This window comes from Lentinus tigrinus, assembly GCF_003813185.1.
Source record: "Lentinus tigrinus ALCF2SS1-7 unplaced genomic scaffold L226scaffold_1, whole genome shotgun sequence".
NCBI lineage: Eukaryota > Fungi > Basidiomycota > Agaricomycetes > Polyporales > Polyporaceae > Lentinus > Lentinus tigrinus.
In genome coordinates this window covers 1,514,618-1,535,913 of record NW_027137910.1, presented here as the reverse complement: position 1 = coordinate 1,535,913, position 21,296 = coordinate 1,514,618, and the positions used below count along the sequence as shown (strand labels likewise).

At 57.0% G+C, this 21,296-nt stretch overlaps 7 protein-coding genes across 7 annotated transcripts; 5 read left to right on the top strand and 2 right to left on the bottom strand.

Moving 5' to 3' along the window:
- The first annotated feature begins 5,253 nt into the window (after positions 1-5,253).
- L226DRAFT_17119 (uncharacterized protein) lies at positions 5,254-8,345 on the top strand. The gene is made up of 3 exons (XM_067672625.1): positions 5,254-5,727; positions 5,802-8,204; positions 8,270-8,345. The coding sequence occupies exons 1-2, from the start codon at positions 5,551-5,553 to the stop codon at positions 8,202-8,204; spliced, it is 2,580 nt and encodes an 859-aa protein (XP_067542709.1). The 5' UTR covers positions 5,254-5,550; the 3' UTR covers positions 8,270-8,345.
- Positions 8,346-8,864: 519 nt separating this feature from the next.
- On the bottom strand, positions 8,865-10,409 carry L226DRAFT_607313 (uncharacterized protein). The gene is made up of 4 exons (XM_067685783.1): positions 10,220-10,409; positions 10,098-10,161; positions 9,890-10,038; positions 8,865-9,841 (listed from the first exon to the last, which is right to left on the bottom strand). The coding sequence occupies exons 1-4, from the start codon at positions 10,346-10,348 to the stop codon at positions 8,942-8,944; spliced, it is 1,242 nt and encodes a 413-aa protein (XP_067542708.1). The 5' UTR covers positions 10,349-10,409; the 3' UTR covers positions 8,865-8,941.
- A 154-nt stretch (positions 10,410-10,563) lies between these two features.
- Positions 10,564-11,817, top strand: L226DRAFT_528336 (Mis12-domain-containing protein). Its single transcript, XM_067679334.1, has 2 exons — positions 10,564-11,004; positions 11,078-11,817. Exons 1-2 carry the CDS (start codon positions 10,576-10,578, stop codon positions 11,582-11,584), a joined length of 936 nt encoding a protein of 311 aa, XP_067542707.1. The 5' UTR covers positions 10,564-10,575; the 3' UTR covers positions 11,585-11,817.
- An 84-nt stretch (positions 11,818-11,901) lies between these two features.
- L226DRAFT_607311 (uncharacterized protein) lies at positions 11,902-12,778 on the top strand. The gene is made up of 5 exons (XM_067685782.1): positions 11,902-12,125; positions 12,177-12,304; positions 12,359-12,475; positions 12,526-12,686; positions 12,761-12,778. The coding sequence occupies exons 1-4, from the start codon at positions 11,966-11,968 to the stop codon at positions 12,532-12,534; spliced, it is 414 nt and encodes a 137-aa protein (XP_067542706.1). The 5' UTR covers positions 11,902-11,965; the 3' UTR covers positions 12,535-12,686; positions 12,761-12,778.
- A 422-nt stretch (positions 12,779-13,200) lies between these two features.
- L226DRAFT_528334 (uncharacterized protein) lies at positions 13,201-15,085 on the bottom strand. Its single transcript, XM_067679333.1, has 10 exons — positions 14,952-15,085; positions 14,843-14,890; positions 14,590-14,784; positions 14,415-14,532; positions 14,156-14,355; positions 13,989-14,102; positions 13,689-13,931; positions 13,549-13,629; positions 13,372-13,488; positions 13,201-13,312 (listed from the first exon to the last, which is right to left on the bottom strand). Exons 2-10 carry the CDS (start codon positions 14,873-14,875, stop codon positions 13,226-13,228), a joined length of 1,188 nt encoding a protein of 395 aa, XP_067542705.1. The 5' UTR covers positions 14,876-14,890; positions 14,952-15,085; the 3' UTR covers positions 13,201-13,225.
- A 444-nt stretch (positions 15,086-15,529) lies between these two features.
- L226DRAFT_528332 (uncharacterized protein) lies at positions 15,530-16,863 on the top strand. The gene is made up of 2 exons (XM_067679332.1): positions 15,530-15,798; positions 15,883-16,863. The coding sequence occupies exons 1-2, from the start codon at positions 15,609-15,611 to the stop codon at positions 16,464-16,466; spliced, it is 774 nt and encodes a 257-aa protein (XP_067542704.1). The 5' UTR covers positions 15,530-15,608; the 3' UTR covers positions 16,467-16,863.
- Positions 16,619-19,552, top strand: L226DRAFT_16963 (TPR-like protein). Its single transcript, XM_067672610.1, has 14 exons — positions 16,619-16,713; positions 16,927-17,158; positions 17,213-17,243; positions 17,295-17,354; positions 17,410-17,673; positions 17,726-17,752; positions 17,806-17,877; positions 17,935-18,025; positions 18,100-18,229; positions 18,289-18,490; positions 18,548-18,720; positions 18,796-18,941; positions 19,008-19,155; positions 19,376-19,552. Exons 2-14 carry the CDS (start codon positions 16,983-16,985, stop codon positions 19,401-19,403), a joined length of 1,548 nt encoding a protein of 515 aa, XP_067542703.1. The 5' UTR covers positions 16,619-16,713; positions 16,927-16,982; the 3' UTR covers positions 19,404-19,552.
- The last annotated feature ends 1,744 nt before the right edge of the window (positions 19,553-21,296 follow it).

Here is a 21,296-nt window from a genome sequence, read left to right as displayed (position 1 = left end):
GCGTCCAGCCCTCTATCTCCGTCCACTCCTTTCTCTCGCATTCTTTCTTTCTCGCACACAGCAATGACGTCTTCTATGTTAGATACGCATGTCCGGATGTTATCATGATGCCATATTGGCGACTGTCTGGCCTTCGCGCTCCCTCCATTGTTGATATTAAATCTGCATGTTCTCGATCCTATACACCGTAGTGCGTTGTCGTCTCACGCATGAGCAACAAAGCCAAGTAGACATCCTCATCGCATATCGAACGACTATATAGCTCAGGCCTGCGGGTGGTGAGATCAGACATTGCCAAACTTGTCTTCAGGAAGATGTTCGTGGTTGGCCACACGACTGCCCCGTAATATCGGTGAAACGCGCATGCAGACAAGCAAATGGCGTCTACTACATCCGGCGCGGCAGAATGTCGCGGCCACGCTGTGATGGATCTAGACAAGCACGTCCTCAAGAGGCAAGAGAACGAGAAGCAGCCTGATGACGAACCAAAGGGGGGACGAGGGGGCGTTCACGCATTGCTCATCATTGGGTAAAACGCAACGTCATGATGAACCCATCAACCGGTGTGCGGTCATCGTCGTTTAGGCCCTGGCAGATAACAAACATGTACGTGGGCCACTCGAATTGCATACAGCCCATCTCCGTCCACACAGGGCTAGACTTGCGCGAACATTCTGAACGTGATACCGATATGAATAGGGCTGCAATGGGGAAGGCTTCGCTGGATCGGCGGGTGGAGACACGGTGAGAATCCGGAGGTGGGGCGTTGAGGAACTGTATTGGGCGTAGAGGCGCTGCGCGATGCCTTCAATATGCAGGCGTAGCTGAAACGGACATTGGTGCATGGTGCGTACCTATGTTTATACCCGTTCGGCGATGCCATGCTGAGCATTGCATACGGCGGCTTTCCCGCTTGACTAGGTAGATCCCGCAGAGCCTGGTTGTATGTCGTGTACCGCACTTCGTGCCCCACAGATCATCCGGCGTGGGTATGAAAATTGGGGGATGGCGTGCATCGTCCATGAGAACGAGGCTGGACATCGATGGGTCCTGACAGGGTTGTACTCTTGGTCCGTATGGCGTCCCCTACAAGCCAGCGTCATGGGCCAATGTTCCTCTTCTAACGACGTTATCAATCGAGCACGGAAGCACATCTCGCATTTTGAACCTTCCCCGAAGCGATGATTGGATGATTGGTCTACGGTCCATACGCCTACAAGCTCAGCCACAAGAACGCAGAACAGAACGCCGTCGTCGTAGCCAGGGTTTGTAGGCGGTACTGCCATTGGGGGTGCAGGTGCTCTGACACGCCCTCCGATATCCATCGATCATCGCTGGCAGCCGATGTACGACGTCCGTGATCTGTCGCAGAGATGAAGAACAGAGGCAGGTTCACGGAAGAAGATGCGTCGAGTCGTAGCGTGCCCCCTTCGCTGAGTTCGATGATGAATGGATACCAGATCAGTTCCATCGACCATCGGCCACGTTCACGTCGTCCCATACGGCGCGCACCTCAAGCGGCGGCCTTCGCATCGGTTCCGCCGATGCAGTGCGCTTGACGGTCAGTCCACCATTGGACGGTGCCCATTAGACACATCGAGTCGGTACACGGTCCCCGACGGTGAGGCGAGCGCGGTCACGAGGCGGCTTCAGGGGTGGTCCCGAAGCTTGGGGTGACATGGAAATGTTCCAATCCTTCTGGGCCGCGTCAACGAGATCCCTGTAAGTAGCGTCGCGGAGTCGATCGAAAATGAGTGTCCTGAACGCTCCTGAACGCCACGACTGACTTCTCAACCACATCGGCATTGAACCTAGAGCTCTGGGCGGGTGTGGGCGTGTGAGAGCAAACCCTACGGGGAGATACGGCTGCGGTTCCGTGACGGCCTACGGTGGAGACCTTGCGAAGGGTTGAGTCAGCTTCGAGCTATCCTCGGCTTGCGCGGGCGGATGCGGAGGCTCCTGAGTCGAGAGAAGAAAGATTGTGCCAACACGATGGTCTCCGGTGCGCATCAAGGAAATGGAAGAGACGTCTGCAGCAGTGTCCCCAGAGCTGGCGGAGCTTGAGGTAGACTCGACGCCACCGTAGCTTGCGGATCCGGGGTGACTTCGCAGGCGGGCCAGAGCGGCGGCGGAGACGACGACGCAGCACCCCAATAATATTGGCCCTACAGCTGCGCGAAAACCCAAGGGTCATCGATTCGGACAGGCGTGAGGAACTAGCACAAGACGGAATGCACGTTGGAAGCGGAACGGAGGCTTGGCCTCGCTCCGGTGGGAGAGCCGCCTCGAGGGCTGGTGAGACCTGCGGTATTGTACGATCTCCCGAGTTGGATCTGTGGTAGCCAGTATGCCCCAAGGTCATCTGACTGGGTCCAACGACGTCGTGAGCGAACCGTTCAGTCGAGAACCAACAGCACTCACGGGACATGAACCCGCACAGTGGGTAGGGAGAGGGTTGTTGACAGGTTGAGGGTGGCAGAAGCCACTCAATGCACTGGAGTTAGTGAGTCTGCGGGATGGAGCAATGAGTTAAACCCTTACAGTCAGAGTCATGTTCAGCCGCGATACGTGTAACGCTCCTTCTGTTGCAAAGTTGCGTGAGTAGCAAAGAGCATCACAGGATCCCTCAATGATGCCTAGTTGTCGAGTAGTTGAGAACGTTAGCATAAGCGCGGCAACGTGTAGGCAGCCTCGACCACAGGAATGCCCAGCAGCTGCCCTGCACGCTGTGTACTTTGCCTCAGATGATCTATCATCGCGCGACGAATCGGCGTGCGATGGCAATCATCCAAGGCCAAGTTGTGATGAGGGCCTGATGTGGCCACAGAACAGAGTAAATATGGCATACACTCACCCATGGGGCGCGAAAGAGAAGTCGAGTGTCGTCACGAGGCGGCCTGCCGAGCACTTCTTCCCAACGGATCTCGTCAGCGATGAGCGGTTGCACCATAAAGGCGCTCCGACATTGCAGCATATATTCGCCTTCGCACCCCACAACGCCAGGGCGAGGCCGCAGAGCATGGTCACACGACAGAGGGGAGGGTCGTTCTACTCACCGGCATCCTCTTCACGAACGTCTGGAGCAATCCTTTGGGGTTGGTGAGAACGAGGAGATGCACATTGTGGTTGCCAGACCTTCGCGTAACTCGAATGGTCAGACGTAAAGCATCGGGCGCATCGCGGTCACTGTGAAGACGAAGTCTGGCACACACTAGCGATTGGTTAGTCCATGACCTATTCCCGAGGCGTTGAGTTCTGGCAGATGAGATGAGGGCAGGATCACTCACTCACTCGGTGCGCTTCCACAGCAAGTCCGACTCCGAGAGCTGTCGACGACACCTCGGATCAGTTTCAAAGAGGAGCCCATGCCCATGCAGACGCCACCCCGTTCAGCTTGATATGCACGGTACCGTATGCCAGATGGCCGTCTATCTACACAGGAGTCAGCCACAACATAACCAAGCTCGGACGGGACAACGTTAGAATGACTCGCGTACGCGTTCAAGTTGCCACTACGCAGCAGGAGGCCATTTCATGTACGATCTAGCTAGATATATCGCGTCAACGTGCCTCCACGCTGGCCCGGGCGCAGTACTTACTGCGTGCGACATGAAGGTGGGCTTCGGACCTGGACAGCTCCCGTGCAGAGGCAGCTCGTTCTGCTATACAGCGATCGGGGAGCGTGGGGCGAGCCGATCTCGATGGCATTCGCGGACGAGCGACAAGCAGCCTCATGTTTGCGGGACGGCGTGGACGGTGCTGATGGATTCGCGGCGTGGCAGGAGAGACGACCGTTCTATCCGGCACATCGCAACACTAGTCTCAGGCGTAGTGGAGCCGTCCCATGTTCTCCCCCTGCCCGCACGTCACTGGCACACACGTGCACGTGCATGTGTTCCGCGGCGGGCCAGGCGGGCAGAGTGTGTCGACAAAGGCAGGTCTTGCCCCATTGCCATAATGCCCGATTTCCGCATGTCTGCAGCACGCCGCGGAGGCAACTGTACTTAGAGCTGGGGCAGCACAAGACCGACAGAACGGGTCATTGCGCGTTGCCACCCATCCTTAGAAAGGCATGTCATAGAACGGGCGCTGCAGCACAGCGGACACTTCGGCACCGCCCGCACTTAGATGACAGTACTCGTACCGCCGCTCTCGTTCACCTGCGGACTGCTGCACCTGCTCCGCGGCACAGGGTTTGCGTTAACGTTCGGGCTTCCTAGGACACAGATAGGCCTCGACACCCGGATCTTGTAGAACAGACTCGACGAGATAACAGACAAGGAACTATCGAACGACTGTGTTGAAGAACGCTCTACATCCGCATCTCATCTCCCGATGGCTATTCTGGTGCGATGGAACCTGTACGGACGTCGTAGTCCGAGTACTGTACGTACGTGCAATGCGAGAAGATGTGCGGGAGCCTCTTCTTCGGGTGGCGGCCCCGGTTCGCAAGGTTCGGACAGGGGCGCGAACGATGATTGCGCTGCAGCGGAGGTTTGAGCGTTGGGAAAGTGCATCGGCCAGCGCGGAACGAAGAGCATTGGGGAACCACGCAGCGTGCACAGCGAGCATGCCGTATGTGGCACGACAGCCTGGGAGCACCGCCCTGTTCGGTGAGATGTGCGCGGCGGCTGGGAACACGACACGAAAGCCTAAGCCTATATTCACTCCGTGGCGGGCGCAGTTACGGTGGTCGGGAGGTCGTGCTCGACAGAGGGATATGGGAGCTAGCATGAGCCAGTCCGGGAAGCAGGGCCAAGGGCCAAGGATAGAGCCGGACCTGGACCGCAAAGCATTCTCCACATTGGGACAGACGATCCTGAGATGGTGCTGGGATGCTGCAGACGCAGAAGGGTGAAGCAGATGCCGGTGGGACCAAGTCGGTGAATTGATGAGCGGGAGACGTGGGTCGGAAGCACATGCTACTAAAGCGGTGGCGCAGGGACGCGGCGGCATGTTGCGCAAGTCATCGTAGGCTAACTGACTGTACTCGCCATATATCGGTCGTCGCAACGGGAGTCAAGGAGAGTGGTCCCACGTCATGACGGAAGGTTTGTTTATCTGCTGATATGTCGGACCGTATGCGGTGGCCTCGACTGCTGAGTACCGAGAGCCAGGGAAGGGAATTGCGCTTAGAGGTCGGAGCGGCAACGACTGGGTCCGCGAACCTAGGAGAACTAGGAGGAGAATGGAATGCTCTGCGAGCACGCCGCGAGGGGTTTGGAGGATGGAATTGATGGCAGTGGTCGCGTGAAAGCATGTTGCCTCGAAAACAGCCGGCTGCGGATTCGGAGTGGACAATGTTGTGAGGAACGGTGGCTTATTGTGGGCTGGAGACACAATGCAGATGGAAAGGCAGACGAAGGGGCTTGGGCCAGAGCGGACGGTGATTGTTTCATAAAGTGGAGGCACTAGCGCGCTCGGTTAGAGGCCCGACGCGATTCGGACTCCGCCATTATTCGAGGTCCTTCGCGACGGGGTGGCAGGGACAGGCAGCGGCGGACTGGACCTGAGCAGGGTGGTGTATAACATCTGGGCAGCATTCCGGGGATGCTGCTGCTGGCTGCTTCTGAACTGTGTGGCCTGGAGACGCGCAGCGATATCGAGAAGAACGCATTGTGCAGAGACGCCGCCTCGAGGCATCGCCCATCGTTCATATCTGCCGGGCGTGGTCTGCACTGCTCCTCTCGGCGAAAGCGGTTCCCATCCCCCAATCGTCTCTCGTGCGTACGTATAAGCCCTTTCTTGTCGTCACCGTCCCTTCTCTGATCTCCTGCCTTCTCCTGCCCACTTCCTCCCAGTCACGCCCAGCGCTCCCCGCCATGGACCGCCGCGGCCGCTCCAGAGATGTGTCTCCCATTGCCCTCGCTCGCAGGGCCCGCCACAGCGCGCACTGTCCCAACCACCTCGCGGCCGCAAGCTACCTCTGCGCATGCTCTGCGTCCCCCGTCTCCCCCCCTGGTATGTCCAAACCACCACTTCGCGACCCACGCGACCCCCCAGTCCAACCCCTCGCGTCCTCGTCACGCCTTCCTCCTCTTCCGTCTCCCCTCTATCACACCTCTTCTTTGTCCACCTCACCGTCGGACACCATCCCACGCACACACTCGTCCAGCAGTGTTCTTTCAGACGCCTCCGACCCGACGCCCCTCGGTCCCATCACCCCGCCGGACGCAGACCAACAGTACGCGCTCGAACGTCCCCTTGACTACTATGACTCGCCTCCATCACCGCCTCGCTCTCTCCAAGACCAGATGCATGTCGCTTACGCGCTGGAGAACATGCACCTCGCCAAGGTGCTCCTCCTGAAGCTCAAGGGCATCGAGGTCAATGGCGATGACGATCCACGCATTGCCGAGGTCCGCGACGAGGACTTCTCTAGTTCCTTCGTGCCCGAAGGCGGTCTTCGACTCGATGCCGAGACCGAGGCACGCGTGCAGGAGGCCGAGCGTCGTGCACGCGAGGCGCAGAAGCGACGAGAGCGCGACGAGAGGTTGAGGCGGCTCGAGCGGGTCTGGGAGAACAGCATGAGGAGATTCAAGAGCGAACGTCAGCGCATCACGCGAGCCAAGGAGGAGGCCCAGCGCGAGCAACGCGCGGCTGAACGCCGCGAGAAGGAACGCGAACGCGAGCGCGCTCGCAAGGCCGAAGCTGCCCGGGCCGCGCGCGCCACGCAGCTAAGGATAGCAAGCGGCCAACCCCGTCAGCTCCTCTGCTACGACTCCTTGCGGAACGCCGATGCAAGGTTTCCCAAGCCTACGCATGCAAAGGATAAGTCCGCTGATAGCGGCCTGTTCATGTACGACATCATGCCATCTCCCCCATCTCGCCCCTTGTCTCTCTCCCCTCCATGCAGCCGTTCTCCTACCGATAAGGACGATTTCACCCTTCCAAGAGTACAGCGCGAATTTGCCTTGAAGCACGCGAAGACTATCTCGCGCTCCGTTGCGTTCTCTGACGTCCTCACCGCCATGCATGGCCCCTTGTTTGTCGAAGAGGACCGACCATACGCGCGTTGCAAGCCACAACAAGCAGAGCTACTTGCTACCCTCCTGGAGCCGGTCGAGAAGGTGGAAGAGAAGGGCAAAGCTCGAGGGGATGCTTTATCGGAGACAGTTCGGCGGAGGCAGCGGATGAAGAACCCCGTGGCCGCCAGAGTCACACGCTCGTCGACGATGGATTCTGTCTCGAGTACGTCGTCGGCCGCCTCTTCGTCTGTTTCAACCGTTACCCGCTCTGGCTCTTGGTTCTCGTTTGGAAGCAAGAGCTCGTTCCGATCCACCTCTACTGCATTGACCACGCCGTCATCATCTCCTCTCATCCCCTCCAAGCCCTCCATTATCCTGTCTGGACCTTTGTCAAGCTCTCCCCTTTCCGACTCTCCACTGCGTGCTCGCAGGCAGTCTTCCAAGCCGCCTGTGACGCCAAGCGTTCCTGCTGCCGACCATCCCCTCGCGCTTCCCGTCCCCTCTCGGCCTCAGCGTAAGGAGCCTCTTGCTGTTGGCCGAGGTCGTCCGCTCACGCGATGTGTTGACCGGTCAAGGTCGGACGACCACTCTCCGCCGCCAAGCCCGTCGGGTCTTGTGCACCGAGTTAGTCGTTCGGTTTCTACATTCATGGACTTTGCCGCGCAGTTCCAGCGTGCGTACGTCAAGGCGACGATGTTCTCTGCTGGGGTCGACCTGTACGGCCGATCGCCGTCGCGCTCTACGTCACGCTCGCCGTCGCGATCACCTGCCCGCTCAGCACGTGTCCGGTACTCTTCTGTGCCCCGTCGCTTGAGCGCTGGCCTCAAGCCGGCGGGCTACCGTGCGTCTTCGCTCGACGTGCACGTCTTCACCGCCGCGGACGCGTCTCTGGACGGCGACCTGCTGCAGTACCATCGCACCCTTATCCCTCTGTGCCCTCCTTCCGCAGACACGCTCCCCGCGCATGAGCGCGTCTTCCCCCTGCCGCCCTCTCTCCCGCGCTCTCCCTTCCGGCCCCAATTCCAGCCGGACATTCGTCTCTCGCGCATGCGTCCGGTCGCGAACCCCATTCTTCTCCGCCTCCAGGCCTTGCATAACGTGTGCCAAGCCCGAGCTCTTTCCTGGCATCGAGCGCGCGACGGTACTTTGGCCGCTGGCAAAGAGAAGATCGTTGGCATCGCCTGGGAGGGCATCGGGAGGAGCAGCCTCGGGTGGGAAGTCAGCGTCGTCTACTAGGTACGAATCGACGTCTGCTCGTGCTCGCGGCACCCCGCTGACGTGCTTCATTATCACCGTCACAGTCCCCACCTCCTTCATCCTCAATGTTACGACCCACTTACGAACTGTGCGTTTGCACCCTGCATTGCTTCTCTGCTTGCTCTCGCTTGCGCTCTATGAATGCTACGGACTTACGATCGCTAATTGCATCCCCTTCCCCCTTTTTGATCATGTCTACTTATTCTCCTCGCACCGCGCTACCTCCCTCCCCAACCTTTCCTCTCGTCGTCCACCCGCATCCCCCGTTATTTCTTGCATTTCAGTGACAGCGCGTCGTAGCGGGGCAGTGTACTTGTTGCTGTCCATGGGGTTAGAGCCCCTGCTGCGGCGCTCCCTGCCACCCCATATGCCTAGGACCTTTGCCGTATAATCTCTAATGCTTTTCCAGCATTTAGTCATTTCGCTGTATCACCTTCGCATCTCGCTTTGCCACTTACACGCATACAGAGTTGTCGGTAGACACGTACACACAGTGCGCTGTGTGCGTTGTTGTACATTTACATACCCGGTCTCGGTTGATATCACACTTCCACCTGTACCTAGTTCACTCCGCATCCTACACATATGCCATATGCCTTACGATCACTTGCGTGGAGAGCATCAAGGGATTCGAACTTTGCACAGAACTCCAAGATAGATAAATAATCCACGAAAGTGAGATGTACACGGTGAGTAGACGAAGAACACAAAGTGCATCACCGGCTAAGGTCAAAGGCTCCTCCCTGCATCTGCCACGGCCGGTCTTGCATGTTCTGGTTCATGCCGTCCCACATCGGAGGACCATTCCCTCTCCCTCGGCCACCAAACATGGCTGTCCGCCGCCCCTGCACGCCACGCATCCCAGGCTGTATCATGCTCCCGCCGGGCATTCCTATCGGTGCACCTCCACCTGCACCCTGGCCAGGCGGACCCATCATCATACCCGTCCCGGGTGCAGGACCGGACCCTGGGCCAGGCGCGGGGCCCAAGCCCATACCCATACCCATGCCCATGCCCATGCCCATGCCAGGCATGCCCATTCCCGCACCCATGTTTCCACCAACCATGTGCGACGCCGTATCGAAGGAGGGAATGCTCCCGCGCACGATGCCCAGCTGGCCCGGGCTCGAGGCGCGGTAGGGCGCGGTGGTGAAGTGCCTGCGGAAGGTGAGCTCGCGGGCCTCGTCCTCGAGCCAGCCGTTCGCCTCGGCGGATGCGCGGTCGATGCCGAGCATGCGGCGGAGCTCTTCGTTCTCCTGCTCGAGTCGTGCGATTTCGACCTCGCGCTCGACGGCCCAGTCTTCGCGCGCGAAGACAAGCAAGTCGACTTCGTGTTCGGAGGTGGGGACGGAGGGGTGGGAGGAGGAGGATGAGGGATCGTGTGCCTGGGATGGGTCGTGCGGTGGTGAGGGGTCGCGAGGCTGGGGAGGGGGGGAGTCGGAGTCTTCGCCGTTCATGGCGCGCATGAGCGAACGGAGGTGCTGAGCGAGGCGGTAGAGGGATTCGGTCGCGTCTACGTTGTTGGCGAAGCTGTTCTGGACTAGAGAGGTGTCTAGACTTTGTATTAGAGTCTCGTAATGCCGGGTCAGGGTGAGTTCGTGTTGTTGTGCTGCGAACTAGGGGTGGGGTTGAGATAGATGCTGCAGGGTAAGGTCGTGACGTACTGCATGGTTGCGGAACTTCGACATGACCGTCTCCATTGTCTCCTCGTACTCCTTCAGGAGGGCTGAGAGCTGCTTGTTCTCTTGTAGCAACGTATGATTCTCGATGACGATGTGTGCGTTGTGCCGCTCTAGTTCGGACTCGAATATCTCTGGCAATACAAAGCGAGACGTCAATATCTCACTCCGTTTTCCCGACGATAGGGCTCACCCTTGGAGATATCCAAGTTCACGCGCCTTAGCGAGAAGCCGGTCGCAACATTTTGTGCTTCAGACTAGAACGCTCTACATGCATGAATGCTCGGCAGTGACATAGCTGGCAACCAGGCATACTTTGAGCGTATGGGCCTGCGACGCGAGGGTCGCGGCCATCTTGTGATTCAGCGCATTCTGCTCCGAGAGTTCGTGTAGGATCTGCCATGCACGTATGAGGTCGCTGTCCAAGTCATGGCCGTGGTACATGGCGCGAGGTTGTCGGGCAGCGTGAAGGGTAAAAGGCTGAGTTATGCGCGTTGTAGTAGTACGTCGCTCGCGCTCGAGTCGGAGGCTGCAGTTCCTGGGGTCCTGTCACGCTCAGATCTTGCTCGATCTTGCTGTGACTCTGTGTGACCGACGCGTCCACCATCACAAGACAAGACGCGGGACGCGACGCGAGTAGTTCAAGTCTGCCTCCATCCTCCTGGACCATCATGAGTGCACCTCCTGCCGGACCGCCGCCAACTGTTCCATCTGTGCTTCTTCCTGAGCTTCTCGGCTTCATACCACAACTCCTCCTCGATGATATCATCAACATAGCAAACGATGAGGCGCGCCAAAGCGTGGATGCCATGGAGCAGTTCCTGCAGCGCTGGGCGGACGCACGCGCGGAGAAGGCAGCAGAGTGGGATCCCACGCAGGAGATTGAGCAGGGACTGGTCGCGTTTCAGACGCTGCTGGAAAGCCATGTCGATGTTGCGTTCGACTTCTTCGAGGCATGGTCGATGAGGAACATCTTCGCTATCCCGGCGGACTTGCCCATCGTGGCCCCGCACCAGGCCGGACTGGACTTGGAGCAACCGCCTGAGAAGGAGGCGGAGCTTCTCGCAGAGATTGACGAGCTGAGGCGGAAAGTACATGCGGTACGTCCCCGATCGCAATATCCTCCTGTGGCGCAGCGCGATGTACGTCTCATCTGGTCTTTTGCACGAATAGCAACGAAAGTTGAAACGTCTCTTCACCCGTGCTGCGCGCAGGTCTGCAAAAGACCTCGAGTACGCGCGTACACGACAAGACCGGCTTGCCTTCCTACAAGCCCCACAGATACAAGCACTCCTCGCCATCCCAGATCAGCTACAAGCCCTCCACAGCGCCGTCGAGTCGCTTCCCGAGATCGACCCTTCCGCGGCAGCACTGGAGCCTGGCGTCCTACCAGAGCCAGGCAAGCGGCCGTGGGAGACAAGCAAGACTGGATACGTGAACTGGGCCGTGGACCAGCTGATGCAGCGGGCAAAGGAAAAGGCAAAGGGCGAAGCCGGGGAGGGCGCGGCCTTCGCAGAGGGAAGCTCTGCTGTTAGCGCAGCCGCTGCGACAGCCTATGATGTCGCTCGGGCGGAGGACGTGAAGGCCTTCCTTGGACAGGCTGTCGGGGAGGGTGTAGATCTCTCTGCGATTGGTGGGAAGGGGAAAGCGGTTGACAGGATGGACACGACCCCAAGTTAACATCCTGAAAAGCCGTCCGGAGCTATGTCAGTCTTGCATGTATCCTTATTCTTGATTATTCTTTCGTCGTGTATCCGGATCCAAGCGCGGCGAGGTACGTTCTCGGTCTGTACTTATGTACTTACTTGATCCCTGGAGGTACTCTTCAGCTTACATAATTCCTCTTCATGGAACACGGACCGGTGGTACCGGTAGACCTTTCTGTACAACCAGCATCTGCAACTAACCACCGTCATGTCGCTAGCAAGTAAACTCTACCCCCAGCCTTTGCCATCGACGATGTCCACACTGCTTACGGACACTGTCTGCACCAGCCATTCAGGCCGGGGTCCCTCTTCCAGTGACCTCGAAGATGCTCCGACCACAGATATTATGTAGGGTATGTCTCCTACTGCCATCACCGCACGTGTCCTTGGTCACAGCCTGCTCTTGGCTCCCAACGACTCTGGACGCGACGCCTTGGTGCGCGACATTCTTGCTTGTCACGAAGATCCGGAGTTGCTGGCCGGGCTTGCCTACCTGTATATATTTGGGTTTATACGTACGTGACGCTACGCGTCCTTTTCTCTTCTGTTTTCTCAATCATGTCCAGTCTACAATCCCAAGGGTCCTACGCCTGCAGTAACGCCCGCCCTTACTCCTCAGCAATCCTTGGAGGTCGCCGCTCAAGAGCCCCTTCTTAATCCGTCGTTCAGCAATGCTTCTAATTCGCGCAAGCTGGTGAGTGTGTTCGTCACTGGCGACGTCGATGCAACTTGGGACTTGCAGTGTAAGGGTGCTCATACTCCTACGCCAACGCCAATTTGTACCACCAAGGTCGCGCATATAATTAGCCAGCCTCTTTCGGAAAGCATTCATGGGATCACTCCAGTTGTTCGTGACACTGACAAGGTGGGTATGTGCCAGTCCGTTCTCCTCAGTTTATCTCATAATTCCTTCAGTTCGATTGAGCAAAGACGACGGGGGCAATAATTGAGCGATTCGGAGGGTTCGCTGTTCATGCTGTGAAAGACATTCAGAGTCCCAATAATGCATTCACATCGGCCTAGGAGCCACACAACGAATTCGATACTCTCGACATGCCCACCTCATGCCAGTCAAGGTATGTTCGTCTATTGTTGTTGCCTTTCAAAACCTTTCACAGACCATTACTGATCGGCTGATATATGAATTTAGGACGCAGATCAACAGGACATATGCGATACTTACGATGTGATACACGCTTACGGTCAGAAATACCTACGTCCGATATGCGGCGGTCGAATCAAGCCTCGAGTCGCCTTCGAAAGTAACTCGGTCGACGAAGACGGCAAGGCAATCCCTACTCCTGATCCCAAGATTATCGCCCTGCATGTTGCCTCCGCGAGGATTGCCCACATGTCGGGGACGGCGAATTATCTCCAGGGAGCTCTACCGTGATACGGACGACATCACGGTGATGACTGAACTGAATGCTGCATATGAGTTAAGTCTTGTTTTCAAAGCCTTGCAGTTCATCTCGACTACGACGTAAGTCCCTTTCGTACCAGTCACCACTCTCGCGTAGTCCAGTCAGATTATTTCATCTCCAGATCATTCGTGATATGCGATCCTTGTACATACAATACAATACATGTCCATTTGTTGACTCGCCGAGCATGCCTACGCGACACCCTGAACATAGCTAATTGTGTCTCGCATGCCGTCCACTAAACACTGAATGAAAGGCGAGTGATCCCCATCATAGGCCTGTCGAATGCATGTCGTCAGCATCTTCGGTTGATTTGGCCGAATCGAGTACCCCCTACCTGCGGTATAGCTGCATAGTACGATGTTCGGTGACTCATGGTAATTGAGATTGGTGGGTATCCAGTCTTAACAAGAGGTATGCTCGCAATGATCCGCGCAATGCGCCCGTTTCCATCCTGGAAAACCATAGTGTGAGCGAAGAGATCTCGCACCCCAGAAAGGGTGTTGATACCCACGTCAAAAGGATTGCAGCGCGTCAACACGAGATGGATCCAACTGGCCGTGGCGAACGGATTCCGCCACGATCTGATCCATTGCTAGGGGGAAGGAATTGTCGGCCATCGACCATATCATGACGGCAAGCACTATGGCGCACCTTGGACATGTTGCAGATGTAGTCGACCTCTTTGTCCACCTCGGTGAATGGGCAGCATTGTGCGCTGTTGTAACCTAGGATATCAACAGTTGTCCTGGTAGTCGAGCGGGTTTCCCCGGGAGGTATGTAGCGGCCAGGCTCAAGAAAGCGGCATGTGTGCATGAGACGAGCGTGTGCTTCACAGATCGAGGATCTGTTGAGTTTCTCTGGTTCGCGGAGAAGTTCGTCCAGGATACCATACGCCTGTGCCGCAATCGGTCTCAACGATTGAGCATGGCGTGATATAAGGATGTCACGTACGGATATGGTGTCGGACAAGATCTGTCTGATCTTGTCGGCATCGTGCAGCTTGCTCTCCGCAGTAGGCTCGAGAACACTGTCCGCTATTCCACGTTTCACCACGTCTTTCACCGACTGAGCTCGAGGGTCGATCGCACGTTTCGTTGTTGGAATAAGTGCCTACGCACCTCCTCCGTGAGACGAAAGACGTCCTCGAAGTGATTAGTGTCAACCGCGAGCTTCCTGAGGTAGGCTTGTGACAATGACGTTTGGGCAGATAGGGTAGACCACCGCTTCTTGAGCTCTTCATGGCCAGCCGGAAGGTAAGGCTGGGTGGTAGGGAACCTGTGTGCTTTCGTAGGTATCCACTTCTGGGAGAAGGGTCCGGCTGGATACGCGTGTGAGTGGTTAGTAGGCATTGATGATCTACCGAAGATTGTTCCGTACTCTTCATCGAGTTCGCTAAGTGTTTGGCCGATTCTGCAGCCACTTCGCGGGAGAGGATTTCCACCAGTATGTCCAATGAATCGTCGCTCCCGCCATCCTGAGCGAGGAGGGTTTGAGCCTAGCATTCCCGAACATTCAGCGGGACGGAATCTACAGACTGGAACCAAACCAGAACCTTGCGAAAATGCGCGAGCGCCAGTGGTTTCGCTCCAAGCTGTCCAAGCGTTGTCGCCAACTGGACTTCGAAGTAGATGGAGGGACGTCCGGGGTAACACAAAATCATGTCTTCGCATAACGCTATCCGTTCAGTCGGGGTGGTTGTCCTGGCCAATCTCTGCCGATCTGGGACAGAGACCTCGTTTGGAATGTTCTATGGATGTCCATTTTATCATGCACGCTCAAGGTCGGCAAGCGACGTCAAAGGATACCTGTATCGCAGGCGCCTGGAAATGTGAATCCATGGTGGTCTTCGTCGGCTGCTCGGAGGCCGTTGTGAGTACTAGTCTTTACACAAAGAACTGGATCGTTCAAGCTCACATTGGACTCAGTTGCACCTGAAAGCCGCAACCAAGCACACGATATGTAGCATGTGAGCGTGCTATATCAATTGGTCGACTAGCAAGGGTGAGTAACTTGTGTACGTTACTTCGCCTCAAGGCGATTGAGAACTTGCTCGTATTTGGAGAAACAGTGCCAGTTGGATGCGCACGGGCGCCGATCTTCGCGCGGCGTGCTTGCTGTTATGGAGGCAACAAGGAGGTCCAGATATGCTCCTGGCGGGCGATGGTTGCGATAGATACGGACTTACCGTGTAGGCTTAACCTCCCAAGTACCAGGACTTATGGCGGCTGCGGAGGGGGTTACTAGTTGCTTGTTATGTGGACTGCGGATGACTTCAATGTTGTTACTTGGTGGGAGACCGTCAGAATGCGGTGATGGAAGAAGCCGCGGTGTGCCCTTAGCGGGGCCGCGCCTGATGCGCACCGGCGCTGGGGGTCTGCGTGCTTCTTGGCTCTGTCCGAAATTCTCTGTACGACCATCTCCCGCTCTTTCCTCCGTCTCCTCTGCGCCGTCTCGTCCGCCTAACGTATAGCTCTATCATCTTTAAGTTCTTTCTCTCAACCCCTCCACCCGCCGCTCGCACAGCACCACACGCCCACACCCGCCTGTCCATATCATCACTCTCCAATCACGATGGCTGCTGCTCTCTCCCAGCTCTCGGCCTGCGTTACGCGCATCCTCTCCCTCACTGGCTTCCCGAAGGAGCTCAAGACCAGGGACATCCAAGCTGCGTTCTCCGAGTGGGACAACGTGAACGGCGGCTTCAAGATCAAGTGGATTAACGACACCAGCCTCTTGATTGTGTTCAATGACGCGACCGTAGGTGCGTGGCGTGGCTATCTTCTCTGCTGAGCACAGTCTCGGTGACCCCCTTCCTTTCGCAAACTAACATGCACCGGCGTTGCAGCCAAGCGGGCCTACCTTCATGCCCTGGCATTCCCTCCCTCCATCTTCACCTCGCCCAACTCCTCGGGCACCGCTACCATTAAGCCGTACGACGGCCCCGACGCTCAGGAGGTCATCCAATCTGTGAATGCCCGTACACACAACAACTCTGGACGTGGCCACAACGTCCGCAACTCTGTGTCGCATGCCCGCGGCGTCTCTATCAGCCACTCGTACCGCAACAACAACACATCCAATGGCAGCGCGCACACGAACGGCAGCATGCTCGATCAAGGTGCGCGCGACCGCGACCGCGAGCCCTCGCCCACCCTCCCTAACCTACCCTCTCATCCCACGCTCAACGCGCTCATTTCTTCCTCGCTCGGTCCGGATGTCTCTCCCATAGATCCGACGGCTAACGACCCTGCCGTCCTCGCTGCCCAGCCTGACCACGGTGCTCCGCGTATTGGAGATCCTGGCAAGAGGATGCTGGGCGCTGCGTTGGGAATGAGGCACCCGTCGCTGCCTCCGCGCATGGTGGGCAGTGCTGGCAACGGCGTTCCGGATGTGCAGCGGGCGATGGCCGGCCTTGTAGTGAGCGAGTGAGCGCTCCCAGGGCGCACAACGATTTCTAGTGACGCATACAAGGAGGAGGATGGAAAGGATTGGCGTTCACTCAGGGGTGGAGGTTATGTTCCCAGTATTCTGTTCACGATGTTTCCCTTAGTCTGTAATTGCGCAGCGTCCTGGTGTTGATCTTTCCCTCTCTACCTCTACGCCCTCTCCTGTCTTCCCCGATGCTCGCGTAGCAGTGACTGGTTCGCTCGAGCACACCTCCGTCGAGATCTTCACCGTGAGTCGCCGTAATTTGTATTCTTTGAGACTGCGTATCCTTCGTAGTCTTCTGTAATGCAACCCAAATGCGTTGCCTCTGTGTTTGTGGTCTCTGGCCATGCGGCCGTCCCTCATCGAGGTGCAGATCATGTGCTTTCCCTTTCGGGCATGCTTCTTAGACCCTGGGAGAGAGTCCCCACAGCCGAGGAGGAATCTCACAGCCAACTGACAGTGACCCATCCGTTTAACACTGACGTTGACAGGGTATATCTCGAATGCAAGATTGGCATGGCATCTGACGACGTCCAGACACGCGTTGAGCAGCTCAAGGCTGAGGGGAACGCCTTCCATGGCAAGGGCGACTACGCAAAGGCTCGATCGAAGTATTCCGACGCGATCAAGCTGGATGACGCGAACCCGGTGCTATACGCGAACCGCGCAGCCACCTACATCGCACTCAAGCAGTAAGTTGTCATACTTTACCCAGACACAGGCGTTGAATAGATGATTCCTGGTAGATACCTGGATGCAGCCAAAGATGCGCAGAAGGTTAGAGCTCGTTGAGTTATAAGTGGTAGCATGATTTACATGCCATCTCAGGCTGTCAATTTAGATCCGAAGTATGGAAAGGCCTGGGCAAGACTTGGGAAGTCCGCATATGTGAGTCGTTTGGCCACCTTCATGACTTACTTGGCTTATTACACTGCGCCAGGAGCTGCATCTGTACGACCTGAGCATCAAGGCATGGAAGGAAGCCCTCGGCACACTCCCATCGGAAGAGCTCTCCCCCCAAGAAACCCAACTCAAGTCGCAATATGACGATGGCCTGAAGCTGTGTCAAGAGGGCTTGGAGGCACGCCAGAGCAGAACGATGGAGAACAACAAGCTCCAGACGATCCCCGCTAATGTGAAACCACCTTGGATTGTGGCCCTCGAAATGGAGGACGTCCTGACGGCAAACAACGTCCTGAACAGCTGTGTGAGTACTCTGTTGCCCCATACCTCCGGCAGTGTCTCACGCATCATTGCAGGCGTGGCCGCTCATGAACGCCTACAAGGTGAAGGTCTCAAAACCCACGTACCCGAATCGTGTTCTGACGATCCCGATCAGGACTTCTCCGAAGGCGTGCGCTACATGAAGCAGCTCAAGAAGACAGAAACTGGCATACAAGGAAATCTGAACGTAATTACCTGCGTATGCATGCACATGTGGGTCCGGTTGTTCACCCTGACTGTGCAGGCGCTGCAAGCGATCGTTGGTGGCCTGCTGCGGGATCAGCGTGTCTTTCATATGGACTCGGAAGACTGGATCGAGCTGTTGCAGCTTCAAGGTGCGGCCGCCTCCTATCTCGTCCGGTGTCCTATGGGTACTGACAGTCAGATGCGGATCGTTTGTGATGTGCAGCCCAGTTCGAGCTCACTGCGTTCGGCGGCTGGCCAGAAGGTGGCGCCGAGACGGTGAAGGAGGAAGCAGTCAAGCTCCTGGAGGATAAGGGCTGGAAGGCGACGCGTCTTGCACTGGCCTCAACCATCCGGTGAGTAATGTGGCGGGAATGAAGGGGCGCCCAGTCATCCGTTGATGTGCGTCTGGCAGCGCATGGTTCTTCCGTGCATACTTCGTCGATCGGAGCGGACAGAGCAAGGCGACGGCGATGCAGTACTACAACAGCGTCGTCGACGTGCTCGAGTGGGGCGCACGCACCTGGCACGACGTGCCGACCTCGGATCGTGGGTACATCTTCCAGAAGACGTTCGTCCGCGCCATCAAGCGCATCCGGATGGCTGCGTATCTGAGCGTGAGTTCTCGTGTCTTTGATATGCAATGATATACTCAATCTGTTCGCCGCGATCAGGCGTTGAGGGAGTCCGAGGGCGATTCCGAGTACAACGTAGAGGAGCTCATCGACATGGCGAACCAGATGGTCGACGAGACGACGAAGAACTTCCCTAAAGAGGGAGACGACGAACCGATGGACAAGGGAGCTTGGTATTCCTTCCATGTCTTCCCCGTCGCGGATGCGCATGCGTATGTATCATGCTCGTCAAGATTTGCTTCCACTCGCAGACGTGTTCCACGGCTGATATAGTGGTCTTAACGCAGCACACTCGGCGCAGTCTTCCTGCTGCAGGGCTTGAGCGCGAAGAAGGACAACGATGCAGAGGAGGGTGAGAAGATGCTTGCTGCAGCGGCGAAGTTCTACCAGAAAGCGGCGGAAATGTACCCCCCGGACGACGAGTTCTTCCCTTGTGCGTCCTCTTTCCTCCCGTGCAGTGCTCGTGGCGTGTAGCAGCTGACGCAGGAACATGCTGCAGACTTCTTGAAAGTTTCATTCGAAGCGGAGTGGCATCGCGGCCGTCCGCTCTCCGAGACGCTCCCGCTGTACGAGCGCATCTGGAAGGCTCTGCCAGCGGTCTTCAAGATCTGGGAAGGATACTCATCTGTCCCATTGAAAGAACAAATGTTCCAGCTAGACCAGTGGGCACAACGTGCCTATACTGGGTTACTAGAGGATAAATACACAATGGAGACGCCTTCGGTGAGTGTTTCTATCTCCTCTCTACGGCCTACGCTCACTTGGGCTATCTGTATGCGCATCCCACAGTCAGATATCCCCTTCTTCGATTGATGCTATTGAATGTTCAAGGCATCGGACGATGCAGATGCGATCCCGTAGCAGAAGGTTCCGCGCTTATGAGGGGTTGGTTTGATCTACAATCATGATGTACCACTGACCGTTCCTATTTTCTGTCATCATCCATGCCCGCCGCATAGTACTAGTGGTATCTGTATACTTCCCGTCCTCTATTCCCGAACTCACTTGTACCTGTCAGATCCCGAGCGTAGCACGTGTACCATATGTGAGTACTTTCCCTATGCTTCTCGCGGCGTGCCTGTGAAGTATGAACTGATGTCCACCACGCAGCACACAGATATCCAACCGCAGCGCGCACGCCATGGGCAGGCAGCGCATCGGATATCCGGATACCCACAAGATATCCTCCATGACTGATCAGAACGCGCAACAAACTTTGATGACATGCGCTTCGCCGCCCCAGCTGACACGCTGGCTGCTACAGACATAGCTTCCTCGGCATAGGGCACCCCGCTGTGTGCCCCTTTCGCCATTGCGGTTTCGACAGGTGGAACATGCGTCGGATGTGCCTGTCCATCCGGGCGCACTCTGAACACAAGTTTGTGATGACAACTTTCAAGGTCATGTCGTCACTGGCGGACGCCGTTACGGAAGCGGCTCTAGATCTCTCACCGCGGCGCGGTGCGACGAAGCTCGAGAACCTCAACGCAGTGGCATTGCGGGTTCGTTTGGACGCCCAAAGACCGGTCCTTGTGATCGACAGGTAGCATGTATGCATGGCCCGGTGCTGTGGCAGAATGGTGCGTCCTGGGTTGTACTAGCGTTTGCGGAGCTGACCCCTAAAATGCCTGCAGATAGATAACATAGAGCTATGTCGGCAGGGCAGACAGCCGCCATACTACACGGGGGAACTTTCGGCGACGTGGGAGGCGAGAGGTCGTGCGGCACCAATAGAAAACGCTGTTTATCCATATAGTCATGCTTGGTCGCGACCTTCGGTGATAGAACCCAGCGAGTGAGTGATATGTATGCAATTGCCAGCTGATGCTCACATCAATAGAGTTATTTCCTCCGCGCACGGCCGGGACAGCATCGACCTGAGGACGAGACTGGAACTTCAGTGTAATGACCCTAGAACTCGGCATCCGGATACTACAGCGTGAGTGCGGCTGCTGCAGCCGCCTGAGTTCATTCATCCTTGCAACGGCTTCCATGAGAGCGTCGCAGCGGCTGGCAGGTAGCTTCCTACTGCGGCTGATGTCCGATAGGCATGCCAGTCCGAACCAGTATGAACGTCCGGTGGCGTGGCATGTGCCCACGTACATCAGGTCTTCTGTTTCCAACCAGTTGCTCGACCGCGCACATTCGCAATATTGGGCCCCGAACTGGTCCCATTTCGCCCCGGTAAGCAGAGTTCGCCTCGAAGCCCCCACACGTGTTGTTTGCGTCGGATGTTTTGAGGCGCCAGCGGCGAACTCTAGGAAATGCGCCGCCCGGATTCCGATGGTAGGTGGCGTGCATCTGACTCGCAGGCGGGCGTATCATGCACGGAGACGACGAGGGAGAGGCCGGTGCTGTTCTTGTGCTGGTGTGTCATGCCAACAAGACTTGGCTCCGAGCGATCATTCCCGGACATCCAGGCACAACAGCGTGCATAAGATGGTCAGGGAAGGCGGAGGAGGTCGGACAGCGGTTTGGCGGACATGAGACCGATCGGCGCATTGTGTGGATATCTCTGGATATCCTAGGGCTCCTAGTAGGACATCGCGCGGCGAAGATATCCAAGAAGCTCTCGCGATGGGAATATTGTGGGGCGTACATAGCCTAGTACGTGGCCATGGAGTTGGAAGGCTAATAGCTTCCGCCAAGATGAGGCGAAAAAAATACATGCGTAGCCGAGAAGAGGCGGGGATTGCATAAGGGAGCATAACCGCAGAGCGCCGCTGCGGGCGATGTGCGGCGCCGGCGTATCACTCGGAGAAGGCTGTCCGTGCGTAGGTTCAAACTG